We start from the raw sequence: 23,460 nt of genomic DNA on the forward strand, positions 1-23,460 counted from the left end.
AAGATCTTCTCATGAATCTGCTTATCTAGCTTATCCCACGTGATCCACTTAACCAATCCGATTATTTATTTCCAGATAAGATCTGTTTGCTTATGTAGTCTAACATCCCTCCCCTCCCCCCCCCCACTCCCAATTCAAATTAAAGATATGTATTTTCGTTGTTTAATAGTAATGTAAAATCAAGCCGACATTAATTTAACAAAACAATATCTAAAGTCTTTCCTTATTCTTCTTTGTTCTTAAATGTATAAATGGAGGGGATAAACTCCTACATACCATATTTTATGTATGTGTTTATCTCGAGATAACCAACATAGTTCCTTCTATTTCTCTCTCTCACTCTCTCTCACACACACACACTCTCTCTCTCTCACTTTGCGTATTTTTCTGTGTGCATGTTTCTGTTTGCGCTTTTCTCTGATTCCGCATGCTTCTGTTTGCGCTTTCTTCTGATTGTGCATTTTTCTGTTTAAACATTGTTCTGTGTGCGCATTTTCTGTGTGCGTATTTTTCTGTTTTTTGCATTTTTCTCCTTGCACATTTTTGTTTCTGATCTAGATTGTGTGTAGCTTGTGGCCAAGATTATGAAATGTATGTGGTTAAGATTGTGTGATGTAATCGTCCAGATCTTCTAAAGTTCGTTCAGAGCCAGATTTTCACTTGCTAAGGCACTAACCAGATACAAGTCCAGATATTATACGTCAGTGCCAAATATTTGCTGTTTTTTAAAAAGAAGTTTGTTAACCAAAAACATGTTTATAACTGCCGTGGAATTTGGTCTCCACCGCGGTTTGAAAAAATAAAATAAAATTTTAATTTTTTTTTTTTTTTTAAATTTGGCGACAAAAAGGCCACCAGGGTCTAAAGAAAATACTTTTTGGGTGACCCCATGAAAGCGGAGACCCTAAGTTCGAGCTTATCCGTAAACCCGCGCTGTGTTTATTGAGGTGGGATCACACACTTCCCATCGGCAAGATATTTATATCCCAGGTTGCGAATGCGTGACGCGCAGTCTACGTCCGCTTGAATTTTTAATCTTCCCGTTTGTGTCCAACTTCGGATGTCTGTTTGCTGTTTGCCTTCCTGGTAGACTAAATAAATCGAATAATTCTACATGTAGATGTTTGTGTTTCAACGAAATAAAGGCGTTAGAATGGTTTGTTTTTTTTTTTTGGGGGGGGGGTGTCTAAAACCATGTGAACGGCTTCATATGGCGCATGAATATTTGACAGATATTCGTGCTTCGGTCCAAGCATACACGCATAATAGAAAAAAAATAACACCCAACCAATTTTACCTTTAAAAAACGAGGGTTTAAAATAAATCAGAAGTTTCGTTCTTTGCACTGCGCTATGCATACACGTAGTTTTATTTGCTGGGCGGTTCAGTGTAAATCCACTTCCTGTATCAGACGAAGGGTGCTAAAGTACCGGTTCAATAACTTTGATCATGTGATTCATCAAAATACATCACGTGATCTAAGGGGCGCTGTTTGATTGTGCTACGAAAATATTATTGACATACACTGCCATATTTTCCATTTCCTTTGAAAATAGGCTTTTGACACCTCTTTGTGTGTTTAGACAAACACAGAACCCCACAGTTACACCAACATTAAACCAGTTATTTTTTCTTGCAGGCACACGGATATCAATCGCTTTATATATAAAACAGGAGGAAAAATTGAATGTATGCGTATCTGCTTTGAATTCTGAGAGCTCAATATGCACATATCAGTTGTCACCATGCGCTTGTTTTTTTTTTTTTTTTTTTTTTTTTTTTTTTGTGATGACAAAGGGAACTTCGTGCACTGGTTTAAAGAGAGTTGTTCCACGATCTGTTTGAGACAATCGCATTTCGTTCAATAATTTAAGGACCAATAATTTATCGTAAATCCGTCAGTCTTCTATCTATCCATCCTTCCATCCTTCCATCCTTCCATCCATCCATCCATCCATCCATCCATCCATCCATCCATCCATCCATCCATCCATCCATCCATCCATCCATCCATCCATCCATCCATCCATCCATCCATCCATCCATCCATCCATCCATCCATCCATCCATCCATCCATCCATCCATCCATCCATCCATCCATCCATCCATCCATCCATCCATCCATCCATCCATCCATCCATCCATCCATCCATCCATCCATCCATCCATCCATCCATCCATCCATCCATCCATCCATCCATCCATCCATCCATCCATCCATCCATCCATCCATCCATCCATCCATCCATCCATCCATCCATGCATCCGTCCATCCATCCTCCCGTAAATACATCATTCCTTCCATCATCCTGTCCTTACATCCATGTCCTTGCATGGGTCCTCACTCCCGTTAGGACATCGGTCCTTCCGTTAGGATAATCCCCCCCCCCCCCCCCCCCTATTTGATCCACCCTTCCTTGTTGTTCCACGCTTGCCCTACTTTTATATTCTTGTGATATCGAGCCAACCGACTGGGTATCCATGGATCGCACTCAAGTCTTACGTTCATGCAGTCAAAAACCACTTGAAAAACTTAGGGCAGGAATGTCAAAGCTTGGTAAAAAGTTTAATTAATTTTAAGGTGGGTTAGGTGCGCAAGTGTGAATATATCACAGCAACGACAGGGATCACATATCGCGGTCGATGGTTGCAATGACACGGTCGTCTTAAGCCCTAAGTCAATAATAGCTAGACTAGTTCACTTGAGGACTGTTCTTTTTTTTACGTATATATATATATATATATATATATATATATATATATATATATATATATATATATATATATATATATATATATATATATATATATTACAATAAAAATGCAACAGAACATGGTGACCCCATTATAAAATTAAATAATTTCTTTAATTAATAAGGTTGATGTCTAGTTTTGGACAGGAAGCTAGAGATCATAACGAAAGACATGTGGTCGGGTTGGTAGCGTGCAGTGTGTCATAAGATAGCATGATTCTGTGTTCCTAACCTGGTTTTGATCTAGTTAGTGACAGGTATATCAGGCAGCAAATTATCAGTTTGTCGTTGCCTTAGATTTCAAGAGCGCCAACGTGTGTTACCTAAGCTATCAATAACACAAGACAAAATATCTAAAAGTAAACGAAAAAAAAATTATAGAACTCAGGACAGGCTTTTTTAAGAATAAAATATGTCAATCATTTTTTTTTAATTTAAAAATATACCCTTTACTTTTTTTTTCATACCTGTAGTTTTAACTTCCGAACTGTACACATTCAATGTTTGTTCTTCTTGTTCTTCTTATCTATCCAATCTTTGGGTGACCTACTGCCATAGTACTTACGTTCAAGGGTTCGTTTCATTCCCTCTGTACACCTGTCTTATCATGTCCTCACGAACTCCCCCCCCCCCCACCTCACAATGTTTCCCCTCCCACCTCACCATGACTCCATCCCCACCTCAACATGACTCTCTACTTCCCCTCTTCACTTTAAATTTAGAAACGAAATTCTGTCACCATTTTAAACACTGTTTAAATGTGTTTTAATTCATGTTCTATTTTAGAATTTAATTCGTTGTATCTGACTTCTTAAAATAAAACCTTATTCGATGTGTTTTAATTGAGGAGTTTTATTTTAGAACTTAATTCCTTGTTTCTTGTATCTTACTACTAATCTCTACCCAGTTAGTAAAATGCACTGTATATTATTATTATTTACATTCTTTGGATCCCGCCAGGGTAAAGCTGCTACTTTAAAAGACGAGTGTATTCGCACAAGAAGGGGTCAAAGGACCCGAAACATAGATCTACACAAGTTGTGTTCATTCGACTGAAACTTCAGGATCGACATTAAAAGCCGGCAACGACTTTCAAAGCGGACCGAATACAAAAGACACAGCAACCTATACAAAAGACACAGCAACCAATACAAAAGACACAGCAACCTATACATACGACTGGCCGATTGTGATAAGTAGCTCGATGAGGGTCATACTTCACATCTATACAGTTCACACTTCTTGTTTCGGTAAAAAAGTTAAACCTTAAATTTGAATCATGTTTTTTTTTTCTATACTTTGTCTACAAGATTATTTTCCCTATTTTCCCACGTTTTCTTTAACTTGCTTTCGCGTCTGTTTGTTTGGTTCTCCAATCAAATCTTGCGATCGATATTTCGGGCACTTCCCGGTTAGCTAGCGCGCTGACATTTTCAGGGAAGCTTTGTTTCCGATGACCATAGAATATTCAATTGTTATTATTACTAAATTGATCCATGGAAACATTTTATTGAGCATTTTAGACCGCTATATAATTGTAATTAAAAACGTGGGGGAAAAGGGGACATAACCCAGTAACTGTAATTTGATGAAAACAAGGTTCGGTACTTTCCCTCTTTTTACTGAGTAGTGTTCACGCTGTGGTAACAACTGGTGGCCAGTATGGGGGAGACGATATGGTCGAGTGGTTGGGCACACGATTGCGAGTTGTCTTCGTTTACCCAAAAAAAAAGTGAATGCGAAAAGATAAAATCGATAGCAAGATTTTAATGCAAACAAACAGACAAAGACTAAAAAGTAGAAAATAATTATCATTAATAAAATACTTAAAAAAAACTTTTTAAAAAACCACGTTTTTCTTGTGGACTAAAAGGTAGAAAATAAAATTTTCTTTTGTGCTTCCTCGAGCTGTGCAGGTTCTTGTGATGACTGACAAAAAACGTGGGTACGTTCACCATCAAATTTCCCGACCCATCTGCCCGACCCACGTTTTTTGTCAGTCATCACAAGAACCTGCACAGCTCGAGGAAGCACAAAAGAAAATTTTATTTTCTACCTTTTAGTCCACAAGAAAAACGTGGTTTTTTAAAAAGTTTTTTTTAAGTATTTTATTTTCTCCTTTTTAGTCCGTTGCTACACATGAAAAACGTGGTTTTTAAAAAAGTGTTTATAAATACACGGACTAAAAACTTGAGCGACCAGGATTCGAACCTGGGTTGTCGCGGCCACAACGCGAAGTACTAACCACTATACGATCACGGCCAGCGCGCTCACATCGATTGGGGCCGAAGTAACTGTGTGAATAAGCCTCCAGTCTTGTCGGTATCTTTAGAAATCATGTCCTCAATTTTATGGTCCTTGGGGCGTAATTAAATTAAGCTAATTACGGTCACTAATTGCTAGTTTTTATGATTGCATCTGAAATTGTTAGGCGAAAGTAGAATGCATGCCAAATTTCAGGTCTCTAGAGCAATCAGAAGTGGGCTAATTTTCGATGTCAATTTTAACAACAAACATCCAAACAAACAAACAAACGCGAAGCTGAGTTAAGAATAAAATACTTAAAAAAAACTTTTTAAAAAACCACGTTTTTCTTGTGGACTAAAAAGTAGAAAATAAATTTTTCTTTTGTGCTTCCTCGAGCTGTGCAGATTCTTGTGATGACTGACAAAAAACGTGGGTACGTTCACCATCAAATTTCCCGACCCATCTGCCCGACCCACGTTTTTTGTCAGTCATCACAAGAATCTGCACAGCTCGAGGAAGCACAAAAGAAAAATTTATTTTCTACTTTTTAGTCCACAAGAAAAACGTGGTTTTTTAAAAAGTTTTTTTTAAGTATTTTATTTTCTCCTTTTTAGTCCGTTGCTTCACATGAAAAACGTGGTTTTTAAAAAAGTTTTTTATATAGTTTATTTTCTACTTTATCTAATGACTTGATTAAGTATGACTTGACTAAGTGTTTATAAATACACGGACTAAAAATCTTGAGCGACCAGGATTCGAACCTGGGTTGTCGCGGCCACAACGCGAAGTACTAACCACTATACGATCACGGCCAGCGCGCTCACATCGATTGGGGCCGAAGTAACTGCGTCAATAGGCCTCCAGTCTTGTCGGTATCTTTAGAAATCATGTCCTCAATTTTATGGTCCTTGGGGCGTAATTAAATTAAGCTAATTACGGTCTCTAATTGCTAGTTTTTATGATTGCATCTGAAATTGTTAGGCGAAAGTAGCCTGCATGCCAAATTTCAGATCTATAGAGCAATCAGAAGTGGGCTAATTTTCGATGTCAATTTTAACAACAAACATCCAAACAAACAAACAAACGCGAAGCTGAGTTAAGAAAAACGTGTTAAAAACGTTTTAAAAACGTGTTAAAAAAGTTTTAAAAAACCCACGTTTTCTGATTGAACTAAAAAGTAGAAAATAAATACTATACATCACAATAATGCAAGCGATCACTCTACTATAAGCGATGAAAAACGTGGGGCGCCGTGATTTTCTTACAGTTTCTAATACTGTTGACTCTCTACAAGCTCCCTAATAAAAGTCAATAGTATTATCTAATCAATAGTAATATAACTTTTACATCTTATATTAACAATGACTGATAAAAAACTTTTACTTCGGCGCCCCACGCTTTTCATCGCTTATAGTAGAGTGATCGCTTGCATTATTGTGATGTATAGTATTTATTTTCTACTTTTTAGTTCAATCAGAAAACGTGGGTTTTTTAAAACTTTTTTAATGATAATTATTTCATATTTGTGTTTAATTTTCCAAGCGTGATCCAAGCTTTTCCCTAACAATCTAGATACCATATCCCAACATTATTTCTACAATTTTCCTAGGGTATGATTATACCGATGATACATTATCCGAGACTATTAACTTAAATATTTTCGTAAATTATTGCAATATTGCAACTACATTAATTGTACATTATTACTATTCCAATTATACAATACATTATCCCAAAACAAAAAATGCCTACATTTTCAATAGCCTATCCCTATATTATCAATAGTCTATCCCTACATTATAAATAGCTTGCCCTACTTCAACCAACTAAAAAATGTTTGGGGTTCGGGAGATTTAACCCTTAGAATAAAAATCCGGATCTTCAACACACTAGTAAAACCTGTTTTACTCTATGGAGCTGAGACATGGAGAATAACTGCTATAAATAAGAAGAAAATACAATCATTTATAAACGCATGTCTCAGAAAGATCCTGCGAATTCGCTGGCCTAAAACCATCAGAAATGATGTTCTATGGCAACGGACAAATCAACTGCCAGTGGAAGTAGAGATCCTCCAGAGAAAATGGAAATGGATTGGCCACACACTCAGGAAGCCTGTATCCAGCATAACAAGACAGGCCCTCACCTGGAATCCACAAGGCAGGAGGAAGAGAGGCAGACCAAGAAAGACCTGGAGACGTGACCTGGAAGAAGACACCAAGAAGATTGGATACACCTGGGGACAGTTGGAGAGACTAGCCCTGGACAGAGACGTCTGGAAAGCTCTTGTCAGCGGCCTATGTCCCAGTAGGGACGACAGGCAAACATGACATGACATGACATTATCCCAAATGAAAGTGACACACAATAATATATAACCGTTCTACTTTAAATTATAAACTTTTTTTAAAACAATTTTTACCTGACTCCACCGGATCAGGTTATCTTATTTGCTGCGAGGTGCCAGTATTTATTTAATCAGGCGACAATGCCACACTCAAACATAACAGACACACGAAAGGCTTTAAAAAAAGAATGCAAGGCCTGTCATGTTAGAATCAGAAATCTCGGATAGCGGTGTCGGAGTGCTGACCTTTGCTTCCCTTCTCCAGAGAAAGAGGGGGGGGGGGTGAGAGAGAGGGGGGGGGGTTGAGAGAGAGGGGGTAGAGTGAGAGAGGGAGAGAGAGAGGGGGTAGAGAGAGAGGGGGTATAGAGAGAGAGGTAGAGAGAGAGGGGGTAGAGAGAGAGAGGGGTAGAGAGAGAGGGGTAGAGAGAGAGATTGACAGTGAAGGTGTAGTGAGTTGATTTAACTCATATTCATTCCTTGATCAGTGGGTCTTAACTTGCTTTAGATCGAATCCCAAGGGTTAGTGAGACCGTCTAAGGGGTTCGGTGGAGGTCAAGACACACAAAAACCGACTAATATGATTCACGATCGGATTTTGTCAGTGAAAAAGATAGAACTATTAAGTGGGGTTCCGTGAAAGCAAAAATGAACTCGAAGGGTGGTGTACATTCTAAAATGTTAATAACCACTGATCTAGATGTTTGTTTTGTAAGGGGTGTGCTGTTAGGATTGAAGGGGAGTTAAGGGGAGGGTCGGGGGAGGGTTGAACTCAGATGCTATCTTGCCAGAACAATTGCAGCACGGGGTTAGGTGTCAATGTCGGTGATTGATGTCCCCGAATTCAAACAAATGTTTGGGGTTGTTTTTTGGTGCGTCGATGCAGCGCTGTATACGAGAACTATACTGCGATAAACATCGACGTTAGCGGTATCGTATTACAATGAAAGCAGTTTTAAAGACGTAATTTTAAACACACCTAAATTTAGAGAAATAAAACCTTCTTTCTTTAGATTATGATGATAACAAATTTGGTCGCTAAATGTGTTGGAGACATTTTTACTATCTAAAGGGTGAAACAAATTTTTTTTTAAATATTTTGGTACAGTAAAAAGTTTGTTACATTAGAGTGATAAAATGTGTTGTATGTATTACTTTATAAGTAAAGTACCCTTTTAAACCTTCCGATCCACGAGGCAGGTAAAGTCGAGCTCAACTGTTTCAGCGACCTCGGCATTTGAAGGAATGGTGTGGTCAGCATTATGCTAATCCGCCTACTAGTATCTAGAAATAATTTTTTAAAGTCTATAATTAAGATTTAAAAACTGAATTTGCTACCATCTCGATCGTTATTAACTAAATCAACAAATTTCACGATTAAAGATATTCGTACAAGATCGAGTATAGGCTTTTTAAAAGCTTGCAGTAATATATAAAGAGCAGACAATCAGCGTATGCATACGTATGTATTTTGTGTTTAACACAAATTTAATGAATAAATCAGATAATTGAGAATAATATTTATAAAGTATCACAACATGGTCAACAATTCACCCCTAGTATATTTCAGATCGTGAGTATTCAACAAAGTGTGGCCCCCTATTCAGAATATATATATATATATATATATATATATATATATATATATATATATATATATATATATATATATATATATATATATATATATATATATATATATATATATATAAGTGACCCAATGGTTGGTGTTTATTTTAACCAGTAGATCACCTATGATCTCCAACACTCCAATCCATACTAGATTCAGCTTTTAGCTGGAAGCTCGTTGAGTTCCTATGTAAGAAATTTCTTCGGGTCAAAAAGATCCGGGTATTATCCCCTTCCTCAATATAGCTGAACACAATATTAGCCTAGACACAAATGCTGAAAATATCAACGTTTAAACAAAAAACTGAAAAGATTAACCATTTGTTTTTACGAACACTAAAAATTCAACCTCTACACATAAGCTCAGAACATCCGCATTTTACACAAAGGGTGAAAATATCAACCTTATTACTTTATGAAAGCTTTCAAATTCAATAAAGCTGATACATTCTTCTTGCTTTTTGCAGTAAAGCTCAATATTATCCGCCCCCTCCCGGTGGGTGTGGGGGGGGGGGGGGGGTCTAGAAGACAGCCGACAAGTTGGCAAAAGCTGATTTGAGTCTGGGATAGACCTGGTGTGTGAACCTCAACGCCGACGTCTCATAGAGACCAGATTTAGCGATCTTGTTGTAGTGATGCACAAGGGCAAGGTCACTCTTGACCAGCGTGTACTCGGCCCCCGGCTTGTGGTAGAAAGTGCCGTGAATTCCGGCCTGGACGATCAGTTCCGGCCGGACGATGGTCTTCGTCCTTGACCTTAGTGTGAACGTTTTGTTCAGGCGTTGAACGTGAAGAAACGGAATCACGGAGTATTTCTTCAGAAAACCCTCCACTTCGTTTGTTATGCTGAAATTTTTCTTCACTTCCGCCCAAAAAGATGGCGGAGTAATATTATAGAAAAAAGTGCACTCGAATATAAACGAACCAATTTCTTTCTTCTCCGCTGCGGTTAAATTACCGTTGGAATTTTGACTTCGGCTGTGATTCGCTTCGATGGAACGTATGACGTCATTCCAGCTGTTGTGACGTTTGGGGATAATGAACTCGTCCGTGTCCTGAATAGCGACGTACCGCGACACGTTTCTGTTCCGGTACACGCAGTCGTTGACGGCCGCCATTTGAGCGTAGTACCAAATCTCCGTCGTCGGAAGCGGCCACTGTAGTACCGTCAACAACCCCAGATCCTGGTAGTGCCTCAACACGGCGTCCGTCGCCTTGGAGATGGTGTAATTGTAGACAAAAAAATGCTCGGCGCCCAGGATTCGGTTGAATTCGATGGCTTGGATAATCTGGCCGGGGTTTTTGAAGTTAAATAAAGCCGGGTGACACACGGTGAAGTTGCGCAGTATTGAGCCAGGGTAGACAACCCGGAGTCTGTTGTTTGGTTGCTGTGTTGTGTTGAACGTCACGGCGACGTAGTCGGGTTTTTTGTGTGGTTGTAGGTTACACTCGAAGTTCCCGGAATAAAATCTGGTAGAAAAGTAAAGAAAACATTGATTACATACTAGTAACAACAAGAAATAAAGGGGGAAAAATTAAAACCCAACACAAGTATTTTCATCTGAAAAAAAAATCACTTGTTTCGTTTTCCCCTAAATCATCTAGTCTAGTTGTGTTTGGTATTTTTTTGGATGTTTACATTTGGTCTTATCGACGGAATAACTTTACAAAGTATAATAAAGGATAGCATGGTATACAATCTGATGCGAGTACTTCCGAAAGGGAGTGAAAGGCTACTATTGCTCAAGTTCGGAGTTAGAAGCATACTCGGACTACTTTAAGTGTTGCTCGAATTCGGAGTCTGAAGCATACTCAGACTACTTTAAGTGTTGCTCGAATTCAGAGTCTGAAGCATACTCAGACTACTTTAAGTGTTGCTCGAATTCGGAGTCTGAAGCATACTCAGACTACTTTAAGTGTTGCTCGAATTCGGAGTCTGAAGCATACTCAGACTACTTTAAGTGTTGCTCGAATTCGGAGTCTGAAGCATACTCAGACTACTTTAAGTGTTGCTCGAATTCGGAGTCTGAAGCATACTCAGACTACTTTAAGTGTTGCTCGAATTCAGAGTCTGAAGCATACTCAGACTACTTTAAGTGTTGCTCAAATTCGGAGTCTGAAGCATACTCAGACTACTTTAAGTGCTGCTCGAATTCGGAGTCTGAAGCATACTCAGACTACTTTAAGTGCTGCTCGAATTCGGAGTCTGAAGCATACTCAGACTACTTTAAGTGCTGCTCGAATTCGGAGTCTGAAGCATACTCAGACTACTTTAAGTGTTGCTCGAATTCGGAGTCTGAAGCATACTCAGACTACTTTAAGTGTTGCTCGAATTCGGAGTCTGAAGCATACTCAGACTACTTTAAGTGTTGCTCGAATTCGGAGTCTGAAGCATACTCAGACTACTTCAGGTGTTATGTGAGTCTGCCAGGTATTTTAGGGAGTTAAGAGATTTTGTATGTGGTACGAACTGGATTCTATGTGCATGAACAAAAATTTTAATGTTTGTAAAAGAGTTTGCTCGCTGCTTTATTAATAGAACAAAACGCCACTTTTCTTTGTAGACTCAAACATTGTCTACTCTCTATAATCTACGTTGTTTATTGATATTTACCGAAACTACTCTCGCCCTTATACACAAGCCTAACCGGCTCTAGCAGTGCAAACACCAGCAACAAAATGACAAAACAAATAGATCTATTACCAATGCTGCCGGTGCTAGACCCAAAACATTTACTTCCTGCCCCCCCCCCCTCCACAGGGGTCGAGCCACTTTTTTTTTTACATATGGGAGGAACTCGATCTGGGGGACTAGACCAAGTGTTGTTTATTCTATCCTGCCTCCACCAAACTCTGCCACCAAACTCTGCCACCAAAATATGCCACCAAACTCTTCCACCAAACATACACATTTTTCTCTCTGACTTCCTTATATATATATATATATATATATATATATATATATATATATATATATATATATATATATATATATATATATATATGTAACGAGTCCCCGAGTCTATCCTGCCGACAACGCCAAATGTAACGAGTCTCTGGCTACCCTGCCGACAACGCCAAATGTGACCTTCCCGAGTCTAACCACTCATTCCACACAACATTGACCACAGCATAGATACTCGAAGATGCAGGTTCATTATTGATCCTTTTATTACATGAATCAAAGAATGCTTCACAATAATATAATGAATCAAGAGAGATGTTTCACAATAATAGTCTGAATCAACGGACCCCCAACAGTCCTCACTAGGCTTCATATAACTGAATACACATGTCTATATCCTTCTTAACACAATACGGCTAACCCGTTCAATAACCAACTTGATACTGCCACACAGACTGACTGATCGAGAGCGAGCGAGAGAGAGAGAGAGCTCAGCCGTCGCCTTCCTTATATCCCCTTCATAATCGTACTCATATTCGGTCCTATCATAATCGTAATCGTAATCGTTGTATCAGAATGTTAATTACGCCGCTTCTGTTGTACAGTCCGATTTAATAAGCCATCTGCATCCTGTCACATCAAAGTTGACAGACCGCCTTTCGTATCGCTTCCCGAGATACTACGCCTTGGCTTTCTGATCGTTATCAGCCACCACCTGTGTTATTACATCAGTCGTGTCAAAGTTGACAGCGCTGTACCGCGTTCTTATGTCTGGTAACTTCCCCTAGTTACATATATATATATATATATATATATATATATATATATATAGGTAGGTAGGTAGGTAGGTAGGTAGGTAGGTAGGTAGGTAGGTAGGTAGGTAGGTAGGTAGGTAGGTAGGTAGGTAGGTATGGATATAGATATAGATATGGTAAATAACAGGGTTTCAAAAGTTGTATTAGAACCTCACATCGTTATCTATGACCCCCATGGCCACATCAAACCCCTCTGTTCTACCAATACACGGCTGTAACAGGACAATGTCCTCTAATGTCCTCTAGACTTACCTCATAGAACGATGATCAAAAAGGGGGCGATACACGCCCTTGATGACGGTCACTCTCCCCCCTTCCTCCACCAGACAGTACGCCTGTTGTGTGAGGCTCAAGCTAATGATGGCGAATATCCGAATCAGGGAGATTTTAGCGTTGACCACGTCGATGTAGGCGGAATAAACCCAGGCTTGCTGTTGGTTGATTTGTTGGAAAGTCTCACCGGATGTTACGTCATCAGCGTGAGAACTAACAAGGGAAAAAAAGGAATATGAAAACTGACTTTGTTCTGCATTGAACGTAGCCAATTATTAAAAGAAAATATACTTTTATAATAAGTTTTTTTTGTGTGGGTTTTACTATTTTGATTTACAAATGTGTTTGTAAAGTTGATGTAAATAAATAAAATACACGCACTACATAAAATACCATATACGATACACCAGAGGCGTAGCGACCCTTCCCGGCGCCCGGGGACAAACTTTCAATTTGGCGCCGCCTCGGGAGCAAATGTTCAAATTGCACCCCCCCCCCTTGCTCAAACTGTTTATAATGCAAAAATGCAGCTAAAATTACATTTTAATTTGTTTTTACAACCCATTTTGGCGCCCCCTAAGGTCGGCGCCCGGGGACATATGTACCCCCCCCCCCCAATCGCTACGCCTCTGCGATACACCCACTACATAAATACCACATACAATACACTCAATAAATAAAATACCGTACACAACACTATCTCAATATAAATTACCATATACAATACACACAATACATAAAATATACAATACACAAACTACATAATATATCACATACAATACACCGACTACATTATATATAATATACAATACATCCACTACATAATATACCATATACAATACACTCAATACATAAAATATACAATACACAAACTACATAATATATCACATACAATACACCGACTACATAATATATCATATACAATACACCCACTACATAATATACCATATACAACACTTCTACAGCATCAAACACCATATACACCACACACTCCCATTACATAAAATACCATCACATCTGATTTCGTAGACAGCCCGCTAAGTCCTTGTTAGCATAACAAACTTGATATCCCTGTGTGGAACTCTTCTCACAAAATCAACATTTCCACATGTTTGAGAGTACACACTTTAGGGCTACAACTGCAGTTGGCATTTGTTTTTTAACTGTTTACTTAACATGGAGATTTGATTACACGATTAGGTTTTCATTTGGAGTGGGGGGGGGGATTTTTTAATTGGAGCAGTAGGATCCGGTGTTTGATTAGATTTTGACAAATATTTGACTTGAGAAAATAACGGGCTTTCTTAACCGATGACACTCAAGTTGAGACGATTTGTACCCTCTACCCATGTCGTCATAGTTCGTTGAAAAACAATACAAAAAAAAAAAAAAAAAAAAAAAAACAGACCAATCCTGTTCATCATATTACAACGCTATTCAGACTTTTTGTGTGGCTATGGAGAGTGGATGAGGTAAAAATATTGAACAAAAACATGATTTCGATTACTGATGACCCCTTAGCACTAAGATTTATTTTTAAAATGTCTCTTGTGGAGAGAAAAACCAACAGGGAGAGGGGAGGGGGAGGGTGGAACGGTTAGAGTAAGAGACATTTTTTAAAGGTAAAACATGTTAAAAAAACATGATGTTACGTTAAAGGTATGGTTGTTTTCATATTGGGGGAGACGGTCATTTTATATCGGGCGGGAGTGACTATCTTGTGTGACGATATTGTAGTGGAATAGAGGGGAGGGAGGAAATCGGTTAAAACGACATGGCGTCAATTACGGACGAACAACGCCTCTCTGCCTAGTTAAAAAAAATGTTCATTTTGAAAAAGTCCAATCACCAGGTTGATAAAAAAAAACAGGGTCTTGTTTGTTTACGTTTTTCTTTCTTTCATTAAACAGATTTTGTTTACTTTAAAATAAATGGCGAGGTAGCTCACTCTAAAATCAAACATGTCATGCTTAATTAGGTCTAATTAGAAAATCACGATATACTCAATGATTAAAGCATACGTCAAAAAAAAATAATAATAAAATAGTTATTTTAAGATTAATTAAGCAGTAACTTACCTCTTGGGCGACACATCATTATCCGCCTTGTTTTGTGACCTTTCCCGAATAAAGGGGCTGCGTTTGTGCAGTGTCGAATGGTCACCATCGCTCACTATTTTCCCTTGATTATCAGCAAAGTAAACACCACGCAGTTTATTACTAAGCGTGCCTGAGTAACTACTGATAAAAACGCAGAGAACTATAAACCCTAACCCGAATAAGAGTCGAAACAGAATTCGCAAATTTCGCGATCTGTTTCGACAAATTAACGTCCATTTTTGGCAATTAGAACCGGCCATCTTTATTATCGCATACTTTTAGAGAGTGTGTTTAACATAAACAGCTTTTAATCGATTGTATTGATTTTGAAAAAAACTAGTTAATCCACAGAATATAGTCCTTATATATTTTTTTAAATACAATAAAGGTAGATTATTAATTTGCACACAAAGAAAAATAAATGGTAATGAACATATTTTTTCAACAAATCGAAAAGCTGTGTAGACAATGTTGAAAAGTTTAGAGAGTATAATCTTTGCGTGGAAAGAAAAAAAACAAACCCGCAGTGTTTTAGTTTTGTTGGAATTCAGCACACAGATTTTCAGGCGACCAATGGCGCCTCAGATGTCACGTGATCAGGAAGTGGAGCTGAGGAGGCGGGGCTTGCGATTAAATTTGTTTTCATACAGATTTCAGATCTACTGGGAGTGCGGTGTTTGCGGGAGGGAGGACGGGGGGGGGGGGGCTTATAGAAGAGTTGGGGGGTAGCTTTATATTTTACATCTGATAGGGGCTGGAGGGACAAGTTTGGAGTGTGGAGAAACGTTCTTTTACTGATTTTGTAGCTTGTTTTTTTAAAGTGTCTAGCTTTGTAAAGCATGACGACTCTATAAAGCTACACTGTCTTTATACAACCGAGAAACCTGTGATTACAATACTGCTACTGAGTCTACCTGACACACCTGTTTTCTGAAGAGTTCTAGACCACCTCCATGATCGTGTAATAACTGCATGTTATTCACGCTAGGTGTAGTCTAACTGTACCGTGTCAGGCAGAGGCGTAGCGACCCTTCCCGGCGCCCGGGGACATACTTTCAATTTGGCGCCCCCTTGGGAGCAAACTTTCGATTTGCACCCCCCCCTCGAACTTTTCATTTGCACCCCCCCCCCCCCTCCCTCAAACTTTCGATTTGCACCCCCCCCCTCGAACTTTTCATTTGCACCCCCCCTCAAACTTTCAATTTGGCACACCCCTAAGGTCGGCGCCCGGGGACATATGTCCCCCCCCGCCGTCCCCCCCCCCCCCTCGCTACGCTACTGGTGTCAGGTGGGCAATCAACTTGCAGGTAGACGTCTTCACGCTCCGTCAATGAAAGAAAAACAAAAAAATGCGCGACAGCAACACAAATAGAATTTAACGCTGTTAACTTCTCGAATTCGTCTGTCTCGGGATAGAAGCGTAGTCGGTCGTAGGGAGAGGTGCTGAGGAGGGGGTACTGCTGGGGTGAAAGATTGATGGTTATTCCGTTTAATGCTGTTTTAAGCTTGAGGTTCTCGTAAAGTGGTGTGCACGCTAAGAGATGGTTATCAGTGGTGTGACAGACGACACCACAAGTCTGTGCGTGTGGTTGTTTAATGGTGCAGGCCAGGGTTAATGGATGGTTGCGCACACCTTCAGCGCAGAGGCGTAGCGACCCTTCCCGGCGCCCGGGGACAAACTTTTCGATTTATGCACCCCCCCCCTCAAGGTTTCGATTTGCACCCCTTCCTCAAACTTTCGATTTGCACCCCCCCCCCCCCCTCATGGTTTCGATTTGCACCTCTTCCTCAAACTTTCGATTTGCACCCCCCTCAACCTTTCAAATTATTTTTCCAACCCATTTTGGCGCCCCCTAAGGTCGGCGCCCGGGGACATATGCCCCCCCCCCCCCTCGCTACGCTACTGCTTCAGCGCATCATGCGACGAAGGAAAAAAATTTAATATAGCAATTATAAACATTTCAGTTGAGCGGAAAGGTGTTTTATGGTTTGAAACGAATAATATGGTAAAACGTGTAAAAATGATTAGACGGTTTGCTTTATTCAAATTTTATGGTAAATGTGTAAAATGATTAAATGGAGCCCCGTGTAAACATTCGATTCGAGTTAAAATAAAAATTTAACAAAGGGATATTTTTATTTAATATTAAAGGTGCATGATTTTCCACAAACAGATTATTTTCTAACAGAAGATTTGCAAAATATACGAAAATAGGTCAAGTGTGACCCGCCACTTTACATAACATACGTTACATACTATAACGTTTAATAACGTTTTGATAGACCCCTACCATGCATAATATATAATAATATATAATAGCTGGGGGGGGGGGGGTGATACATGGCATCAAGTTTAGTGTGGGGCGGGATTGATGGGGTAAGTTTGACGAAATGGATGGGTGTGGATTTAAATGATATAAAACGACGTGTTGATTTAAATGGACGTACAATGAATTTTTAAAAAACACCACCTTCTCTGTGCTATAGCTAACTCTAATCAATCACCTTATAATAGTAAAAATCATTTTGATGGGTTGTAAAAGGGAAGTAACCAAACATTGATTTTTTTCCCAAAATATTAGTTGGATTGTTTCCCTTTATACAGAAAATAGTGAAACAATATATAAAAAGTGTAAACTGTAAAGTGAAACTAACTTAGCAGCTTATGCTAAACATTTTGCAAATCAGTGTAAAATACAATAAATTTCTGATGGCCGGGATAAAAATGCTGCACTTATCCATTTTATTTACAATTCACAAAAAAAACCTTAACATATTTAAAGGTTACTCCAGAGTTTCCTTTAATCTTTTCCATTTAATTGTCACATGACACGATTTTATTTAATTGTTATCTCCCTTACATCTAACGCATTCAAAATAGTTATCAATGATTTATTTTTATTTCACAATTTTTACAAGTTGTTACTTAGATCTTGGGTGTGGTTGCGTTTGCTGAGATTGTGGTAGAATATTGCAAATTAATGTAAATACATTTCTAACGCGTTGTTTTTATTTTCAAAGAAGAAGAGACGTATACAAACATGTATGACCTCCACACACAAAAAAAAAAAAAAAAAAATAGTGTTACTAAACTGTCGAATTATTTTTCTTTTTTTTTTTTTAGATCAAAACGTTCATAACAAAATATTCAAAAATTTAGAGAGCTAAAACCTATACAACTCTTCTTTTATCTCCAATGTCCAAAATCATGTTTCACTGTGCCCAGTGTTTTCTTAATTCTACCCCCACTCCTTAAACTGTCTCCACTAGTCTCCCTTGCTTCCCTTTCTTCTAGGTCAAGTCTGCTTCTCTCCCCTGACGACGAGCCCATTTTTACCCTCGGGTAATTAATTTAATTACACACCACGAGTCATTTTAATTAAGATCTCGTGCTTATTAAATCTCAATTAATATTCCTACAATGTTCAATACACTTGTATGTTTGGTTTAAACAAAATTTAACCCGTTTATGTCCAGCTGGTAAAGTTTCACAATAAGCCCTCGAAGATACGTCTGTGAGAGGGTTTGTGCTAGTATGCTACACGTTAGGATCAGTACTCAGGTTTGTTAAATATTTTAGAATGAGCAATCTCGTTACTTACTTTAAAGTAAACAAAATCTGTTTCATGAAAGAAAGAAAAACGTAAACAAACTAGAACCATTTTTTTAAAATTATTAACCCCTACCCCCACCATCCTCTCCTGCACTAAATATTTCTGTCTTACTGTGATAGATAGAGTGTTTAGTATAATAGAGTGTATTAGAGCTGTTGTCATGACGTATAAACAAAGCCATGGGTTACGACACAACAGTTATAATGCCAGAAATGAAATATTGGTGACACCGTAATCGTGGCGACACTATCAGAGATATGACGTCACAATTGGTTTGACGACCACGCCATGTTTATGTTGACGTCACTCCTGGCAAAAAAATGTTCTAAAATAAAAGCAAAGCTCAACCAAGCTACAAAACTGACGCTGCAACTTTTGGAGACTACAGGCGGTGTAATCAAGGTATTTTCAGATAACCAAACCAATAATTTCTTAAGTTAATCCCGTGACTGTACTTCTTTGTTAAAATCAGTAAAGTTTCTGACAGCTATTAAAATGTTTTTCTGTTCTTTCGTCAGGTTTGTTTGAATAGTTGTGTGTGGGCAGAGTTTCTTTCAGGCATCTCTTACCTCCCATCCCCCCCTTCCCCCCCCCCCCCCCCGAGCGAAATAGAATTTATACAGAAAATATATACTTTTACCAGTGTCGCCCCCCCCCCCCACCGTAAATTTAGTCCACCCCACCCCTCTCCGTAAATTTCAAGTGCCCTCCCCCCCCCCCCCCCCGAAAAAAAGAAAGACTGAGAGTGAGAGTGTGAGTAGTGCATATTCTCTGGGTTGCTATCAGCACTTTTATTGTCCTGATGTATGTTGATATCACATTTTTAAATAAGGTGTACTATGGGTCATTTATAGATATCCAAATTATATAACTAAAGGTGTTCTATATGTTATCAACACATGGTGATTACATTTTCATATTAGCTTTTCTTTTTGTCATCTACACATGTCAAAATAAGATATCTGAAGATGTTGTTCTGTTTGTTTTCTACACATGTCTAAAATAGATGTCTAAAGGTGATGTTCTGTTGTTGTTTTTTTACTACACATGTCTAAATAGATATCTAAAGGTGATGTTCTTTTTGTCAACTAGTTTAAACTAAATCTTTAAATATGGTCTTGTATATTTCATCTACAGGTTTCTAAACTAGATATTTTAATGTAGTCTTCCAAACAGATCTTTAAATACATACAACTTATTGTATGTTCTCGGCGGATCTGAAAACTAGATCTTTAGATGTGATGTTTTATACGTCCACCCCAGATGTTGAAACTAGATCTTTACAGAGCGTGTTCTACATGTCATTCACAGATGCCAACATCGAACTGTAAACAAGGAGTTCTATATGCCACCTACAGATGTTGAAATTAGATCTTTAAATACCTTGTTCTAAATCTCAACTTGAAATGGATGCCAGATTTAAAATGAAAAAAAAAATGGCCCAGCCTGGGACCAAAGTGTGAGCGAACGACTTGATCACTTCTCCATCTCCCGCTTCAACAATACCGGGATCCGTGCTCACGCACAATGCCGCCCCGAGCCGTCGCGTGCCGTCGTGTACCCGCGCATACCTGCACGTGACTGCGACCCGGATTGAAAGCCGGCACAACCGTGCGCTAGTGGGGCGCGCCATTGTTGATGGGATCCGCGCCCCGAAGCCCCCTAGGCTACGACTGCTCACTTGGAGATTCGTTAGCGGCTTCTTGGCTTTCGGGATCTCCAGTCTACGCCTGCTGCCCGGGTGTGGTTCCCCCCCCCCCTCCCTCTAGTACCCACAGCCCTCATCGTATCTGTCAGTGTAGTTAACACCGTCAGAGTGACGTGTGAAAAACAAGGACACTCCATGCATCAACTTCACCCATATCGCGCCAGACGTGTATTTAAAATGGTTATAAATGCGACCATAATGTAAGTGGGACGATGAATTACTTTTTTTTTAAGTGCGTTCAATGGTACTAAATTACTGTGATTTATGTTAGTCTTGGGCGTGTTTCGGCGATATGTTTTGTTCGGGTACTTAGACAGGCGTTGAAGTTGATCAGATCTTGCAGTGAACTGACGCCAAACGTTTAGTAACATGACGTTAAGAGCGTCACATTGTTGAAGTGACTCTTGGCTTTGTTCTAGACATAAATAAACCGGTAGTGATCTCCCCTAAACTTTCTCGAATATTCTTATATAAAACAACAGGGGATGGTAACTGGGGATATAGTTATGATTTTTAATCCATTTTAAATACTGAAATTTTTAAAAATAGAATAGAATCTCAGTAAAAAACAATTGCGCACCAAGCGAACGCCTAATAAAGGTGTGTATAATAGTGCGCAATAGTATTAGTACTTAATAAATTTACATTAGTTTTTTGAGAAATCGGAAGTAGCGTAAATTACTACTTCCGGTCAACGGAAATTACTCAAAATTTAACAGAAGGTAGAGAATTAGATCTTTTACTTACATGTGAAATTTCATTTATCTATCTGAAATAGTACTCAAGTTATAGGCTTTTAAAAAATTCAAAGTAGAAAAAGTACCACTTCCGGTTGTCGGAAATCGCTCAAAAGTTGATACGGATCTACGATTTTGATATAATACTTATATATGAAATTTCATCAACCTAGCTGTAACGGTACTCAAGTTATCGTGTTTACACACGGACACACAGACACACACACAGACACACACACACACAGACATACGGACAAGATTGCAAAATTATGTTTTTCCGTATCAGTGAGGTGTAAAACGTCGAGATTTGTAAAAATCTCGATTTTTTTTTTGCACGATTACAATACTTTCTCTATACTACGTATATACGAGAAAGTAAAAAGGACCAAAAAAAACTGAGTATACCTGTGTGTGGTTTTAGTCAGCTTTAGGTTCTACTAATACATAGTTTGTCCAATAAACAAAACTCAATCTAAAAAAAAACTTTTTTAAAAACAAATAAAACTTAATCATAAGAGCCGGGATGGTAAGTTGAGATCAGAGACGGTGATCGGTGCATTATTCGAACGTCTAAAAGAATAGACATTAGTGTGTTCCATCTCTCTAAAGAGAGAAACAATACATTTTTAAAATGGCTGATTCGAGTCGAAACCCAGTCTCAGTAACGTTCCTTCTAAGCTGTTGCGCGTCCGCGCAGTAGTTTTGAACCTGCCGCGCAGTCATATTGTAAAATACATATATCGTTGTATACGACTTTTATAACACCACGCACACATTATAACGTTGAACACTAGTTGTTTTTCTCCTTAGAGAGAACTTTGCGTCCCAACCCCACTACGAATATACTAGAAGTAAAAAGAAAGAAACGCGTGCTAATGTGTGTGGGTTGAAGTGTATGTGTGGGATGCATATTGGAGATGGTGTATGCACGTGTATACTCGCGACCATTGTGTAAAGAGTGCGAGTGAGTAAAAGCATATGCTTCATATTTCATATATATATATATATATATATATATATATATATATATATATATATATATATATATATATATATATATATATATAATGTATAAGTATCCTTTACTATGCCTTAAACAACCTTCTGTTGCTGAAGCATACACACTGTTTATTCAAAACAAAAGGTAATGTCATCTCGGGGGTTAAAACGCGTTTTGGTTTTTGGGCTAATTTCATAATCCGCGGGTACAAATTGTGGAAACGCTCCGGGCTAGCGACAGAAGTCTGGTCGCGTCAGCCTAGCGTCTCTGACTCCAATCAGTGGGGTCAGGATTATAAATAAAAAGAAACTGATCCTCGAGAATAAGGGCCGACTCGACGCCACTCACCCCGGTCGGGATGCCAGGCCAAATCTCGTCCAATGGCAAGTCTCGTTATAGCACGTGAGTACCCACTGCACGCGACATTGATACTCACGGGGTGGGGGTGGGATAGGGGTCATGTGACCCGCAACTCACTCGCAGCGTCTAAAGGCACGTGGCTTTCCCCCGCGCACAAGCGCCGCGCACATGTTCCAACCGAGGCGGCTATCTGTTTCTTCTTTCAAAACCCCGGATGAAGATCCCACCCCTGTCCGTCGTGTGATTCACAACGAGGCTCCCCAAACATTGTTAGAAATATTTCGCCAAGACGGGGGTCGTTAGACCGTCTTTGATGAACCGACGCAGTTGTCTTGCCGGTTGTAAGACGCCCGTTTTATGTGTGAGCGATGGAGCGCGCAGTCTTTAAAAACCTGGCCAAATTTGCCGAGCGCCGGTGATGACAGCTATAAAGATTGACAAGGGATTATCTGGCAGGTCCCCAAACACATGCCAGGGCCATTTCAGGCTTTGGTCACATGACAATTAAACCGAATTAATCGCTTTCTAGAACTACTACTAGTGACTATATAGTCGAGTTAACTTCTGAGTGTGGTTCCAGTAAAAAAAATAACTGGTTGATAGAATGGTCATTTAATGCCAAGTATTTCTTAAGGCTGGGTTGGCTCACACACGGAAAATATCCTTTCATGGTCAATATTTTATTTAAGATTGTCTTTGCTATTGTTCAACTGTACCATGGCAGTAAAACGTTTATATATATATGTATATATATATATATATATATATATATATATATATATATATATATATATATATATATATATATAAAATTATATATATTTGACGAGTAGATTGCCCTTAGTATCTGAGTGCGGCTAACCCCCACTTGAGACTCACAAGATATAGATCTAGGGGGCGTTGTCCAAAGACGTAGTTACACATCTAGGTGGAACCAGTCGCGCGGTTTAAATTTTAATCAGTGGTGGCGTAAAT

At 38.9% G+C, this 23,460-nt stretch overlaps 1 protein-coding gene across 1 annotated transcript; it reads right to left on the bottom strand.

Annotated features, from left to right (window-relative positions):
• Positions 1-9,490: 9,490 nt before the first annotated feature.
• Positions 9,491-15,551, bottom strand: LOC131940719 (beta-1,4-galactosyltransferase galt-1-like). Its single transcript, XM_059299485.1, has 3 exons — positions 15,046-15,551; positions 12,947-13,180; positions 9,491-10,444 (listed from the first exon to the last, which is right to left on the bottom strand). The coding sequence occupies exons 1-3, from the start codon at positions 15,324-15,326 to the stop codon at positions 9,496-9,498; spliced, it is 1,464 nt and encodes a 487-aa protein (XP_059155468.1). The 5' UTR covers positions 15,327-15,551; the 3' UTR covers positions 9,491-9,495.
• Between the last annotated feature and the right edge of the window lie 7,909 nt (positions 15,552-23,460).

Source organism: Physella acuta, unplaced genomic scaffold, assembly GCF_028476545.2.
Source record: "Physella acuta isolate Inbredline_101_S28 unplaced genomic scaffold, ASM2847654v3 ptg000327l, whole genome shotgun sequence".
NCBI lineage: Eukaryota > Metazoa > Mollusca > Gastropoda > Physidae > Physella > Physella acuta.

Excerpts from the sequence above, each read along its gene's own strand:
- LOC131940719 (XM_059299485.1), bottom strand. The coding sequence starts at position 15,326 with ATGGCCGGTTCTAATTGCCAAAAATGGACGTTAATTTGTCGAAACAGA. Across the intron at positions 13,181-15,045 it reads AATGATGTGTCGCCCAAGAG|TTCTCACGCTGATGACGTAA; the intron begins GTAAGTTACTGC and ends TTCCCTTGTTAG. Across the intron at positions 10,445-12,946 it reads TTTGATCATCGTTCTATGAG|ATTTTATTCCGGGAACTTCG; the intron begins GTAAGTCTAGAG and ends CTTTTCTACCAG.